Source organism: Oncorhynchus masou, chromosome 23 (genome assembly GCF_036934945.1).
Source record: "Oncorhynchus masou masou isolate Uvic2021 chromosome 23, UVic_Omas_1.1, whole genome shotgun sequence".
Lineage (NCBI taxonomy): Eukaryota > Metazoa > Chordata > Actinopteri > Salmoniformes > Salmonidae > Oncorhynchus > Oncorhynchus masou.
The window spans coordinates 9,608,841-9,623,483 of NC_088234.1; the positions used below are offsets into that span (position 1 = coordinate 9,608,841).

Sequence of the window (14,643 nt, forward strand, 5' to 3'; positions counted from 1 at the left end):
GTCACATCAGTCAATAGATGCTACTACCATTTATGTTACATGCATCTGCCACAAGAGTTTCTCCTGCCCCAGACTGGGTCTCCACTGCTGCTCACAGTCCTGCTGCTCAGGGGGAACCTCCTCTTCAAAGACAGGAGCAGAGGTTATCTATACAGCCTTTAGACATGCCGGAGTGCACAATCCCATTTCAATTTTTTTTTGTGACACAGACAACCATTTAATTATATAGTAGCGACCTTGTCAAGAGATTCAAACCTCTTGGTGTAAGGGTTAAGGTGTTAGCTTGACAGTCACTGGACCTTGGTTCTATGCTCTGAATTCACCACATTGCCTCAGAAGTGTGATGGTACCTGTGAGGCCATCAGAGACGCATGTACACAAGAGGGGCGTGTTATAGATGGAAGGGGGTAATGTAGTGACCTTAACCTGACGACCTCGTCAAGAGGTTCAGACCAGGGATGTGACAAATACATTTTAAAAATACAGTTTAAACTGCAATTTTTTCTCCTCTGATTTCTGCATATTGCATCTTTAACATTCAAAAGTGCCAATATTTTTGGGACTACCAAGAAATGTTTTGGTGAATTATATGAATCTATTCTGCCAATCTACATTGGCAGAATACTAACAATCTACATCATGGAATGTTGAGTCAAATATAACCTATTTTTAAAACCTTCTATGAAGTTGGTTTTAGAGCATAAACTGGGAATTTGATATTGACTGATATGATTGTCTGTATCATATCTGCAAAGTACTTAAAACGCTGTCAGTACTACTTTAACCATAGTCAGACAATATGCTGCGGCAGCTGTATAAAGTCGATAACTATGGCAACGACGCGACCGAGTGAACGGGGTGTACCCATGAATAGGCCTGCAAAACGGGATTTTATGGGGATATATAGTTGATTATATGATCCCTATTTGCCTAAACAGTTTATGATTTGGTTAGAACTGTAGCTAATCGCTGCTAGATATTATTAGATCTACCTAGCTACATATGAACCTATTCGGCATAGTTTTATCTCCAGTGTAACCCGGAGCTGTTTCAGTAGCGGACCATTCATCTCCGACCTTGTAAATTACTCAGCTATCATTTTCTCAACTGCTCCTAAATTCTCCACAGCAGCCACCTTTAAGTGATAATTTAAAATATCACGCAATGACTGTAGTTTAGACATGTTTCAGTCGAATGAGTGTTGTATATTCTTTTAGCACTGCCTTCGTCCCCGAAGACAGAATGCTGGTCACAAACAAAAGCGACCCGCAAGCAGTTTCCCTGAAGCGTTTTCTTCTTCTTCGGTGGGTTTTAAATGCGTTTGGCATCTAATATGTTGAAATACCGACCCAAGTGGAATATAGTATAAATACATTATACTTTGTGACAGAAAAGGGTGAGAGAAAAATGAATCACACATCTATTTATCTGAAATCCAGAACATGAATGATCCAAGGTTGCTTTGCTTTCCTACGAGTATTGTCCAAATCCTGCCCCCCTCCCATCTGCTGTCAGAAAATGTCTTTGACGTGGATGTCGATTAAGGAAGCCCCCCCCACGCCTCTCTGATTCAGAGTTGGATTTGATTCAGGTTGGGTTAAATGCGGAAGACACATTTCAGTTGAATTGCATTCAGTTGTAAAACTGACGAGGTATCCCCTTTCCTTTTTTTAAATTATGGGTTCACAGCGAATCTATTGTTATTCTTAGAAATGTTTTTTCTTGACATGGTCAATTAACTCGAGCTCAGATTGTTAACTTTTTTCTAATTTGGCACATGGAAAATATCGGCCATGAGTAACTTGGTCAAAAATAATGCCAGCAATTGGCCTATAGGTGGCGCTGTTATGAGCAGTCTCACTTAAACCCTCAAATCCGCATATAATTATATATTATCACTTGTGAATGATGCCCAACATAAGAAACAATGACTTTTTTATGTTTCTTGTTCAATCATAGTCGCACACCTCATTTAGCCTAGACCAATATAAGGAATGTATAACAGGTGCTCCCGAGTGGCGCGAGCGGTCTAAGATACTGCATCTCAGTGCAAGAGACACTACCTGGTTCGAAACCAGGCTGAGTCACATCCAGCCGTGATTGGCCCAGCGACGTCGGGGTTGGGCCTTCATTGTAAATAAGAATTTGTTCTTAACTGACTTGACTCGTGAAATAAATACAAATGAAATCACAACTAAAGTGACCACATAATTCGGCGTTACATGCCTTTTCAGTTACATCGGGTGTTGAGCCTAACTGGCATATATAAGCAGTGTGTGAGTTTCAAGTTTGGGGAAAATAAATGTCACCATAAAAAATGCACCTTTATAATAAGAGCATTACTTGCATTTGCGGTCCCTTTTGATAATGGTGTTTTCCGCTTACGGAACTTTCGCGCTTATAGCCTACTACCATGTGCGCATTGCTGCGCTTATAATGTGTATACATATCCTAATAGTTTCTTAAACATTTTAAGCTAAACGTTCTGATCTGTTGTGTCAGCCACATTGCATTAAAAAAACATATTTGATGCTAGTCGTTGTATTAATTTGGGATCTATTGTATCCCACAACTGTCCCAGACTATGTTTGGAATATTTATTTCTCGCACAGAATGGAATAGGTCGACTGTTGTACTATAGGGGATAGGAGATTGACATAGACTAGTGCTTTTGCTGTTCGTTAGGCCTACTCATCTTGTTGGTTGACAAAACAAAGTAAATGTGGACAGTTTTTCCAATATCTTCAATATGCACCTAGGAATTGGATAGGATGCGCGCAGTTGCGTCCCGGATGTGTCTGTCTTCACATGCAGCCTGTGAGAAAGACCCGATCACATGACGGAGTGCAGTGCCTCGATCGCACAGCACATTGAGGAAGGAGGGCACAACACAGCACTCAGGGCTACGAAAGGCATGTTTTTTTTAGGGTGCATTACGGCTGTGAAATTTGAAGTGCTTGTCAAATTGTGAATGAGAGACTATTGGAGTGTGTACAGCCTGCGCAAAGAACCAAGCAGAGCTCATGCCTTTTCAAGCAACTTTTTTCAAATCATCATTATAGTCGCATCATGTAGCCTTAAAATATATTAAACAAGACATATAGCCCAACGTTTGTAGAACAACTCTAAATGAAGCATGTAGGAATACCTATTTCTTTGTTAACCGCTCAACATATAATAGCTAGCAGCATGTGCGCACTCAAATCGTTTGGAGAAAATATTTATATTTATTCAGCTTTATTTAGTTTGAAGTATTCTTCCTACTATAAAATAATGCCACGGAATGATTAGCAAATCTTGTCTGCTAAATGAACTAGTTGTAGCCCACAGCCATTTGGCACAGCCAGATCAGGACCTAACATAAGGACAACACAGAGTATGCTATTCTGTTCTTCTGAAATAGACTACATTTTCTTCATGTCATGCTTCTTTAAACCTGTCTAAAATAAATAATGAATATATTGTGAAGGTGTAGGCTATATTACATGGATTTATTCGACTTTTTTAAAATGGTTTGTAGGTTTTGATTTGTACTTTTATGTGAATTAACGGTCAATTACCGGCTGACGAAATTTCGTCACCATCACAGCCCTAGTGGTGGCAGCATCATGTTGTGGGGAAGTTTTTCAGCGGAAGAGACTGTGATAAGTCAGGATCGAGGCAAAAATTAACAGAGCAAAGTACAGAGAGATCCTTGATGAAAAGCTGCTCCAGAGCACTCAGGACCTCAGACTGGGGTGAAGGTTCACCTACCAACAGGACAACAACCCTAAGAACACAGCCTAGACAACGCAGGACTGGCTTCAGGACAAGACTCAATGTCCTTGAGTGGCCATCCAGAGCCCAGACTTGAACCCAATTGAACATCTTGTCATTATGGGGTATTGTGTGTAGATTGATGATGGGAAGAAAAAAAAAATTTCATCCATTTTAGAATATGGCTGTAAAGTAAAAAAAAAATGTGGAAAAAGTCAAGGGGTCTGAATAATTTCCAAAGGCACTGTACATGTTGAATGCCCTTCCTTATGAGCCTGCTGAGAATCTGTTGATCATTTGTTTACTGTGAAATAGCATTGTATCTGGTCAAACTTTCCCCAACAGTTACTAAGGGTTGGTAACAAGCTGATTGGCTGACTGGTTGGCTGTTTGAGCCAGTAAAGGGTACGTGCTATTCTTGGGTAGCGGAATACCGTTTTCTTCCCTCCAGGCCTGAGGGAACACACTTTCCCGTAGGCTTAGATAGAAGAGATGGCCAATAAGAGTGGCAATATAGTTCACTATCATCCATCTAAGTTGTCAAATCCAGGTGGCTTGTCATTGTTGATAGACAACCATCTTTTTTCCCACCTGCTCCACACTCACTTTACACAATTCTAAATTGCAATGCTTGTCTTTCATAATTTGATCAGTTATGCATGGATGTATAGGTTCAGAATTTGTTGTTGGCATGTCAAGCCTAAATTTGCTAATCTTGCCAATGAAAACATTAAAATAATTGGCAATATCAGTGGGTTTTGGGATGAATGAGCCATCTGATTCAATGAAGGATGGCGCCGAGTTTGCCATTTTGCCCAATATTAAATGTAAGATTTTACCCCAAAGCTTTTTACTCTCATTCTTTATATCATTTATCTTTGTTTCATAGTAAAGTTTCTTCTTCTTTTTGTTCAGTTTAGTCACAAGATTTCTCAAATTTACGGTATTTTTGCCATTCGGCTGTGAAGCCAGACTTGCCATTTCTTTTACCTCATCCCTCTCAACCATAAAAATGTTCAATTCATCATCGAAAACACAGGGATTTCATAGTTTTAACAGTCATTTTCTTAATTTTCTAACAGCTTATTAGTAACTGGAATAAAAACATTTAAGAAATGTGTCAAGTGCAGGTTGCTCCTCATTACACACCACAGACCAGCAAATATTCTTTACATTTCCTGCATAGGAATCCCGACAAAACTTCTCGTATGACCTCTTATACATTATATTAGGCCCAGCCTTTGGAACTGTGGTTTATATATAGCCAATGATGTTGCCTCTATATACCCAATGATGTTTCCTCTATATACCCAATGATGTTTCCTCTATATACCCAATGACGTTGCCTCTATATACCCAATGACGTTGCCTCTATATACCCAATGACGTTGCCTCTATATACCCAATGACGTTGCCTCTATATACCCAATGACGTTGCCTCTATATACCCAATGACGTTGCATCTATATATCCAATGACGTTGCCTCTATATAGCCAATGATGTTTCCTCTATATACCCAATGACGTTGCCTCTATATACCCAATGATGTTGCCTTTATATACCCAATGACGTTGCCTCTATATAGCCAATGATGTTTCCTCTATATACCCAATGACGTTGCCTCTATATACCCAATAACGTTGCCTCTATATACCCAATGATGTTTCCTCTATATACCCAATGACGTTGCCTCTATATACCCAATGACGTTGCCTCTATATACCCAATGATGTTTCCTCTATATACCCAATGATGTTTCCTCTATATACCCAATGATGTTGCCTCTATATAGCCAATGATGTTTCCTCTATATACCCAATGATGTTGCCTCTATATACCCAATGACGTTGCCTCTATATATCCAATGATGTTTCCTCTATATACCCAATGACGTTGCATCTATATAGCCAATGACTTTGCCTCTATATACCCAATGATGTTGCCTCTATATACCCAATGACGTTGCCTCTATATACCCAATGATGTTGCCTCTATATACCCAATGATGTTGCCTCTATATAGCGGTTAGTGGTTAGCGTGTTGGACTAGTAACTGAAAGGTTGCAAGATCAAATCCTTGAGTTGACAAGGTACAAATCTGTCATTCTGCCCCTGAACAAGGCAGTTAACCCACTGTTCCTACGCTGTCATTGAAAATAAGAATTTGTTCTTAACTGACTTGCCTAGTTAAATAAATAAATTGTTAATTTGGAAGACCCATTTGCAACCAAGCTTTAACTTCCTGATGTTTTGAGATGATGCTTCAATATATCCACATTGTTTTCCTACATCATGATGCCATCTATTTTGTGAAGTGCACCAGTCCCTCCTGCAGCAAAGCACCTCCACAACATGATGCTGCCACCCCCGTGCTTCACTGTTGGGATGGTGTTCTTCAGCTTGCAAGCCTCCCCCTTTTTCCTCCAAACATAACAATAGTCATTATGGCCAAACAGTTCTATTTTTGTTTCATCAGACCAGAGGACATTTCTCCAAAAGTACGATCTTTGTCCCCATGTGCAGTTGCAAACCATAGTCTGGCTTTTTTTAATGGCGGTTTTGGAGCAGTGGCTTCTTCCTTGCTGAGCGGCCTTTCAGGTTATGTCGATATAGGACTCGTTTTACTGTGGACATAGATACTTTGTACCTGTTTACTCCAGCATCTTCACAAGGTCCTTTGCTGTTGTTCTGGGATTGATATACACTTTTCGCACCAAAGTATGTTCAACTCTAGGAGACAGAATAAGTCTCCTTCCTGAACGGTATGACGGCTGCGTGGTCCCATGGTTTTATACTTGCGTACTATTATTTGTACAGATGAACATGGTACTTTCAGGCATTTGGAAATTGCTTCCAAGGATGAACCAGACTTGTGGAGGTCTACAATTATTTTCTGAGGTCTTTGCTGATTTCTTTTGATTTTTCCATGATGTCAACCAAAGAGGCACTGAGTGTGAAGGTAGGCCTTGAAATATATCCATAGGTACACCTCCAATTGACTGAAATTATGTCAATTAGCCTATTAGAAGCTGCTAAAGCCATGACATAATTTTCTGAAATTTTCCAAGCTGTTTAAAGGCACAGTCAACTTAGTTTATGTAAACTTCTGACCCACTGGAATTGTGATACAGTGAATAATAAGTGAAATAATCTGTTTGCAAACAATTGTTTTAAAAATGACTTGTGTCATGCACAAAGTAGATGTCCTAACCGACTTGCCAAAACTGTAGTTTGTTAACAAGACATTTGTGGAGTGGTTGAAAAACTAGTTTTAAGGACTCCAACTTAAGTGTATGTAAACTTCCGACTTCGACTGTATATGCTTACTTTAGAGTTATTTATGTAACTTTAGTTGTTCTGGGCTTTATGTTTAATGCATTTTAACGCTACATGATGCGACTAATGATTATTTGAAAAAAGTTGCTTGAAAAGGCATGAGCTCTGCTTTGTTTTTTTCGCGCAGACTGCAAACACTACATCCGTCTCTCATTCACAAATGGACAAGCGTTTGATAATGCCTCAAATTCCACAGCGGCATCCCCTTTGTGTGGCCGTAACGCACCCTAAAAAAATCCATGCCTTTTGTTGCTAGTGGCCTTTTTGCCCTTCTCCCTGAGTGCTACTCGCTCTGAATCACAGCTCACATGGCTCTCCATCACGTGATTGGGTCTTTCTCACAGGCTACAAGTGAAGACAGACACATCGGGGACGAAACTGCGCGAGTCCTTTTGCAATTCCGAGGTGCATATTGAAGATATTGGAAGAACTGTCCACATTTACTTTAAGTCAGCCAACAAGATGAGTAGACCTAACAATCAGCAAAAGCACTAGTCTATGTCAATCTCCTATCCCCTATAGTACAAAAGTCAACCTATTCTATTCTGTGCGAGACATAAATATTCCAAACATAGTCTGGAACAGTTGTGGGATGATAGATCCCAAATTAATACAACGACTAGTATCAAAAATCATTTTTTTCAATGCAATGTGGCTGACACAACAGATCAGAATGTTTAGCTTAAAATGTTTAATAAACTATTAGGCTATTTCTTCACATTATAAGTGCTGCAATGCACACATGGTAGTAGGCTATAAGCGCGAATGTTCCATTAGTGGAAAACACCATTATCAAAAGGGACCGCAAATGCAATTATGCATGTAATACGTTTATTATAAAGGTGCATTTTTAACGGTGAAAATTATCTTCCGCAAACTTGAAACTCACGCGCTGCTTACTGTATGCCAGTTAGGCTTTACACCCCTTGGAAAGTAGATTGTGCTTAATTTTAATTAGTTATTTGGCCGCTTTAGTTGTGATACAAACCTTATTAAAACATATAGGCCTATGGGCTAGGCTACATGAGGTTGTGTGACTATGATTGAACAAGTCACAAAAGATAAGGCATTGTTTCTTATGCTGGGCATCATTCACAAGTGATATATAATTCACAAGTGATAGGCTAATTTTGTCACCCATTAGACTATTCTTGATTTGATCTTGTCTTTGCCTATACTAAGTAAGATGTGTGACATTTGTTTTGATTTAGGATGGACCATTAACATGCACCTGTATCGAAACAGGAGCAGATGGAAAAATGACGTCATCTATGCCCTTAAATAGCGAGGGGTTTATTTTCATGGCAGCCAGGTAGGCTATACTCCCGTTATAAATATAAGCAATGTGGTTAATATTAGGAAAGTTTAAAAAATAAATAGTAGGCCTAGCCTATGGAAAGCTGATGGGATCCTCCTCTTTTTGGTAGACGCAATCACTCCGTTTTCTCCCGCAATTGCTTAGCTTATTGGCATATTGCGCAACATGGGCTCTCATGAAATGTTTGATTCAATTTTCGAATACATGTGCATTGATGTCAGAGTGATTAGAGGGACAATAGAGTGCTGAGTACCAGGCAGTTAGCCAGTTTGGTAGACTACTAATGACCATCAGCAGCATCAGAGCTTGGAGAAGCCTAATTACCGTGACTAAGCGGTCAGGTGGAATTTGACTGCCTTCGTGACTCGTGACTGCTGGTGTGGCGGTAATACGGTCACCATAACAACCCTACTACACATAACCAGATATTCCTGTTTCTAATGACGTGAAAACATCAAGACTTTGAACAGCAGATCTGTGAGATTCCCATAATACAGGCACTACTGTTTGTTCATTATCAAATGTTTTAATTCAAATCAAAACTATATTTACACAAAACATTTTTACTAAAGTAAATCCATCATGTTTCTATTTATCTGAAACCCACAGCAGGAATGATCCAGAGTAGCTTTGCTGTCCGAAGAGTGTTGTTCACATCCTCCATTTTAATCCCCATCTTCTGATAGGAGATCTTTGTCCTGTCTTTCTTTGCTTTCCTAAGAGTGTTGTTCACATCCTGCCTTTTAATCCCCATCTTCTGATAGGAGATCTTTGTCCTGTCTTTCTTTGCTTCCCTAAGTGTGTTGTTCACATCCTCCATTTTAATCCCCATCTTCTGATAGGAGATCTTTGTCCTGTCTTTCTTTGCTTTCCTAAGAGTGTTGTTCACATCCTCCATTTTAATCCCCATCTTCTGATAGGAGATCTTTGTCCTGTCTTTCTTTGCTTTCCTAAGAGTGTTGTTCACATCCTCCATTTTAATCCCCATCTTCTGATAGGAGATCTTTGTCCTGTCTTTCTTTGCTTTCCTAAGAGTGTTGTTCACATCCTCCATTTTAATCCCCATCTTCTGATAGGAGATCTTTGTCCTAATTTTCTTTCTCCTTTGTGTTTTCATTCTGTTTTTCACATGCGTCAGCAGGTTTACCTTCTGAATTAATATTATTTTACCACAGACCATGTAAGTAGCCATGTGATTACTCTCCTGTGTGAGTCCGTACATGTGCAGTTAGGTGCTCTTTGCGAATGAAGCCTTTACCACAGTAACAACAGCTAAATGGTTTCTTTCCTGTGTGAGTCAGTATGTGCCTCCTTAGGTCCCCCTTCTGAATAAAGCTCTTCCCACAGTAACCACAGGTAAATGGTTTCTCTCCTGTGTGGATTCTCATGTGAGTGGACAGATGTCCTTTTTGTTTGAAGGTCTTGCCACAAAAGGGGCAGGTGCAGTGTTTCCCACCATGACAGAGTCGGACATGGGCCTTCAGTTTACAGGTGGAGTTGTAGCGTTTTTTGCAGAAGCTGCATTCGCAGGGTCTCTTTTTGGGGAGAGTCACGTGCCTCTGCAGTTCAGCTTTCAGAGCAAACGTTTCACCACAGTCATGGCAGTGGTGAGTTATTCTAGACGTGGTGCTGAGTTTGGAAGAGTTTTCCCCGAATGGTGGGTTGAGATCAAATGGTAGACTTCTGTCAAGTCCTACTGGGTTGCTGCTTATGGCTGAACTGTAGCTGGAGGCATTGTTCAGAAGATTATCTGGAGGGTCACAGGGAATGTCAAGACCCCTTAGGTGGGACACAGTGCCAAAAGGTTTAGGATCCACTGGTTCAGATTCACGCTCTCTGTTATCCACAGTCTGGTTTTGGGGAAGAGTCAAGGACGGAAGTGGGTCCTTCTGATCACATTCATTTTTCAAACAGGAAGGAGTGAATATGGAGTAATTCATATCAAAGAGCCCTTGAAGCTGCTCTTCCTCCTGACTGGTCCTGACTTCCTCTTGTTCCTCTTTAATCAGTGTGATCTCTGGGTCCTTCTGCACCAGACTGGGGCTCCACTCCTGCTCACAATGCTGCCGCTCAGGGGGAACGTCCTCTTCAGAGACAGACAGCTGCAGTGAGTCTGGAGGGAAGGAGAGGAGGAGCAGAGGTCATCTATACAGTAGCAACGGTAGTTAAAATTGATAAAAGGTAAAAAATGACACGTAAACAATTGTATAATAAGAAAACCCATGGAATCCAGACATTTTGGTGGGACTTCATGCATTTAATTGAATGTCAAATATCAAAATGCTTCTTCTTTGAAATTATACATTCCAAGATTTTTAAACCACATAATGGTGGTCTTAACTATATTTATTATACATTTATTAACGTTTGAACTACGGATTAAAGCACACAAAGATTATTATTTTTTTAAATGTTACCTTTATTTAACTAGGCAAGTCAGTTAAGAACAAATTCTTATTTTCAATGACGGCCTAGGAACAGTGGGTTAACTGCCTGTTCAGGGGCAGAACGACAGATTTGTACCGTGTCAGCTTGGGGGTTTGAAATTGCAACCTTCCGGGTTATAGTTACAAGGTCAAACACAGGTACAAGGTAGGCATTAAAGAATGGACATTTTTACAGTTTGGACTGATACAGTAAGTGACGACGTAATCGGAGGTAGACTCCGCCGGCACTAAACACAACTGATGTATATATGGTGGAGTCGAGTTCTCTCAGCTAGCCATTTCAAATTGCATGACACAGACCACAATTTAATCATACATATGAATTGTTTATTGGTTCATTTTATCTTAAAGGCTACACAGCTTAAAGCCAAATTGCCATATAAATTATTTATAAAGATAAATAAATGGAGAGAGCAATTAGTTGTTTAGCTAGCTTGGTAGATAAATGAACATTAGAAACATTAAACTATTTATTACATTTTTTTTTTGTTAAATGGTGATCTCTATTTGCCTAACCAGTTTACTAATTGAGCAGAATTATATCCCTACCAGTAGATTGACATACTTTATTGTATTTTACCTTTATTTAACTAGGCAAGTCAGTTAAGAACACATTCTTATTTTACAAGGACTGCCTACCCCGGCCAATGCTGGGCCAAACGGAACAAGGATAAACTTAACTGAATTTGTCCAATAGAAACTCTCGTTTTCAACTGTTGGACTAATGATTGCGCCCTAGATAAGGTAGATGCAGGCAAGGTGGTATTTTATGCGTCACTGTCTGTCCATGTGTCGCCTCAATTTTTTTCTCTAGTTCTGTGTGCACCTATTTTGTCAACTTCCATTCATTCATAGGCTAGGTTGTAGCAACCTCATGATGGGTATAGGTGACATGTGAGTATTATGTAGTAGCTTAAACATATCGATGTTACATTGAGCTGGGGGAATGGAATATGAATGACTCATCCAATATGCTGTAACAGAAATAAGCCAATGCGCATAAATCCCAATAATAGTCCTCCTTCATCTTAAATGGCACCGACAGCCACTGAGTCTTACCTATTTTACATAGTTGTATCTCCGGTGTGATCCGCAGCAGTCTCCGTAGTCGATCATTCTCCTCCTGGTACTCCACTACCGTTTTCTCAACTGCCCCGAAAATCTCCACAGCAGCCGCCGTTAAACGCTCATTCAAAAACACACGCAACAATTGTAGTTCAGCCATTTTCAGACAAATGAGCTTTGTGTAGCCAATTCAGTTCAGTCAGTATGTGTTTCTATACTAGAAAATGTAAACTCGTTTCCAAACCTACTTCCGTGTTTAAGTCAAGGAATGTTTTAAAACTCCTTCGCTCTAGTGGGTGGCAGACTTGGGAACGCACAACAGCGCCGCCAGCTGAATGGGAGTTTAATACTGTTCAAAACAGCCTACAGACTAGTGGCAAAGAGAAACCATAACGACATGATGACAGACAGTGGTGTTCATAAGTATAGGGTGATCTCAATTCATCATGAGGAGTCGTCTGTATATCATTACTCTATACAGCATTACATCAAATGTCATGAATGAGCACCATTATAGGTCAGAATTTAGGAGAAATAATCTTGGACAAAAATGCAAGGAGATGTTTTCTTGAAAGTATATTTGAAATGTATCAATATGATTTATGTATACAACCACGGATTTTACTTCGAGGTACAGACAAGTGATAATGGAAATAGATAACTACATGGAGGGGGGGTATTTAGAATACGTAATAGGGTGATCTAAGATGTTAAATCCTTGTATGAACTGAATGGAAAGACAACACATTGTAACACTCCTGACAATAGCACTTGCTTGGGACTGATGTGACAGCGTGCACAAAACCAGAGAATGCAGTTATCAAGAGGATATTATGAAGAATGATATTGAATTGGGACTGGAAAAACACTGTCGTTCACTTAAACAGAGTTTGCATTTATATATATGTATTTTTTAAATGCACTCATCGGGATTCAAATGTATATAATTATTTCCCCAAATATTCAAACAATACTATGAATGAGCAGCATTAGGTGGAAATGGATGAGAAGACAGGTGGAAATGGATGAGAAGACGGGTGGAAATGGATGAGAAGACGGGTGGAAATGGATGAGAAGATGGGTGGAAATGGATGAGAAGACGGGTGGAAATGGATGAGAAGACGGGTGGAAATGGATGAGAAGACGGGTGGATATGGATGAGAAGATGGGTGGAAAGAAAGATTTCTTTAAATGCATGTAACATCAGTCAGAACATTCTGTCATCCCCCCCCCTTTGAGAGACTTCAAAAACAAACGACAAATTCCTAATGCCGTGAAAACATCCACAGACTTTGAACAACAGACCTGTGACCTTCCTACATTATTGTGCCACAGTGATGTTGTCATAAGCGGTCAAATCATACTCATACTCAAAATGAACTTTTTGTTATTGTTGAATGTTGTTGACGTTATTGACATTTGTATTCCGATACCCATCTCTTTTTTTTCTTTTTTTTTAACTCGTCTTATATTATTCTATTGATTGAAAGTGGTCAAACACGGAAATGGTTCCAATCGTTTGTTCACCATTCATTTATTCCCATTGGGGAGTTTCAAGTGATTAAAACATAGAGTGAGTTCGGAAAATCCGAAAGTGCGCATCTTAGAAATGGTTTTCACTCCGTCCCTCCGCTCCGTCCCTCTACCACCTCGATTTAGAGCCGCACCTCATAGTCGTGTGATTCGCTCAGAATTGGAATTGATTAGCATGTCACTCAGTAGATCCACACCCCCTAAATTCCAAACTGTCCCACAGTGTCACAAGGCTCTATACGCCAGCAATTCAAGGCTGGGGACGAGGTTATACGTAACATGACATGTAAACATCTGACTTAAAGTTAAAAAAAATAGATATTATTTATTCATCAAAGCCACAAACCTTGGACATGGAAGAGCATCATATCAACTATAATTACGATCTAAGAACACAAAGATTCTTCTTCTTTTTCGTTATAGAAATGACAGGTAACTGCGAGAATAAAGGAAACACCAACATAACATGTCTTAACAGGGCGTTGAGCAAGAACAGCTTCAATGCGCTTTGGCAGAGATCCTACAAGTGTTTGGAACCCTCTTGGCAGGATCGTGGGGCATCAAGTAGCCTAGAGGTTAGAGCGTTAGAGCGTTAGACCAGTAACTGAAAGGTTGGTGGATCAAATCCCCAAGCTGACAAGGTAAAAACCTGTCCTTCTGCCCCTGTGCTGGTAGGCCGTAATTGTAAATAAGAATTTGTTCTTAACTGACATGCCCAGTTATATATTAAATAATTATTCCATTATTTTGTGTTTTATTGATGGTGGTGGAAAACGCTGTCTCAGGCGCTGCTGGATTCGGGAACCGTGTTCCCCCATTGATGGGTTGGGATCTGATGTGGGGTTGGGATCTGATGTGGGGTTGGGATCTGATGGTGGTCTGCTGTCAAGTCCAACTGGGTTGCTGCTTACGGCTGAGCTGTGGCTGTATGAATTATATGGAGGCTCACAGGGAATGTCAAAACCCTTTAGGTGGGTCACAGTGCCAAAAGGTTTGAGATCCACTGGTTTAGAGTCACTCTCTCTGTTCTCCACAGTCTGGGTTTGGGGAAGAGTCAAGGGCTGAAGTGGGTCCTCCTGATCACATTCACTTTTTACACAGGAAGGAGTGAATATGAACTCCATGATATCAGCCTCCAGCCCTTGAAGCTGCTCTTCCTCCTGACTGGCCCTGACTTCCTCCTGTTCC

General features: G+C 40.1%; 1 protein-coding gene across 1 annotated transcript; it reads right to left on the reverse strand.

Annotated features, from left to right (window-relative positions):
- Positions 1-8,932: 8,932 nt before the first annotated feature.
- On the reverse strand, positions 8,933-12,213 carry LOC135509906 (gastrula zinc finger protein XlCGF48.2-like). The gene is made up of 2 exons (XM_064930734.1): positions 11,917-12,213; positions 8,933-10,523 (listed from the first exon to the last, which is right to left on the reverse strand). The coding sequence occupies exons 1-2, from the start codon at positions 12,080-12,082 to the stop codon at positions 9,607-9,609; spliced, it is 1,083 nt and encodes a 360-aa protein (XP_064786806.1). The 5' UTR covers positions 12,083-12,213; the 3' UTR covers positions 8,933-9,606.
- Positions 12,214-14,643: the final 2,430 nt, after the last annotated feature.

Excerpts from the sequence above, each read along its gene's own strand:
- LOC135509906 (XM_064930734.1), bottom strand. The coding sequence starts at position 12,082 with ATGGCTGAACTACAATTGTTGCGTGTGTTTTTGAATGAGCGTTTAACG. Across the intron at positions 10,524-11,916 it reads GATACAACTATGTAAAATAG|ACTCACTGCAGCTGTCTGTC; the intron begins GTAAGACTCAGT and ends CCTTCCCTCCAG.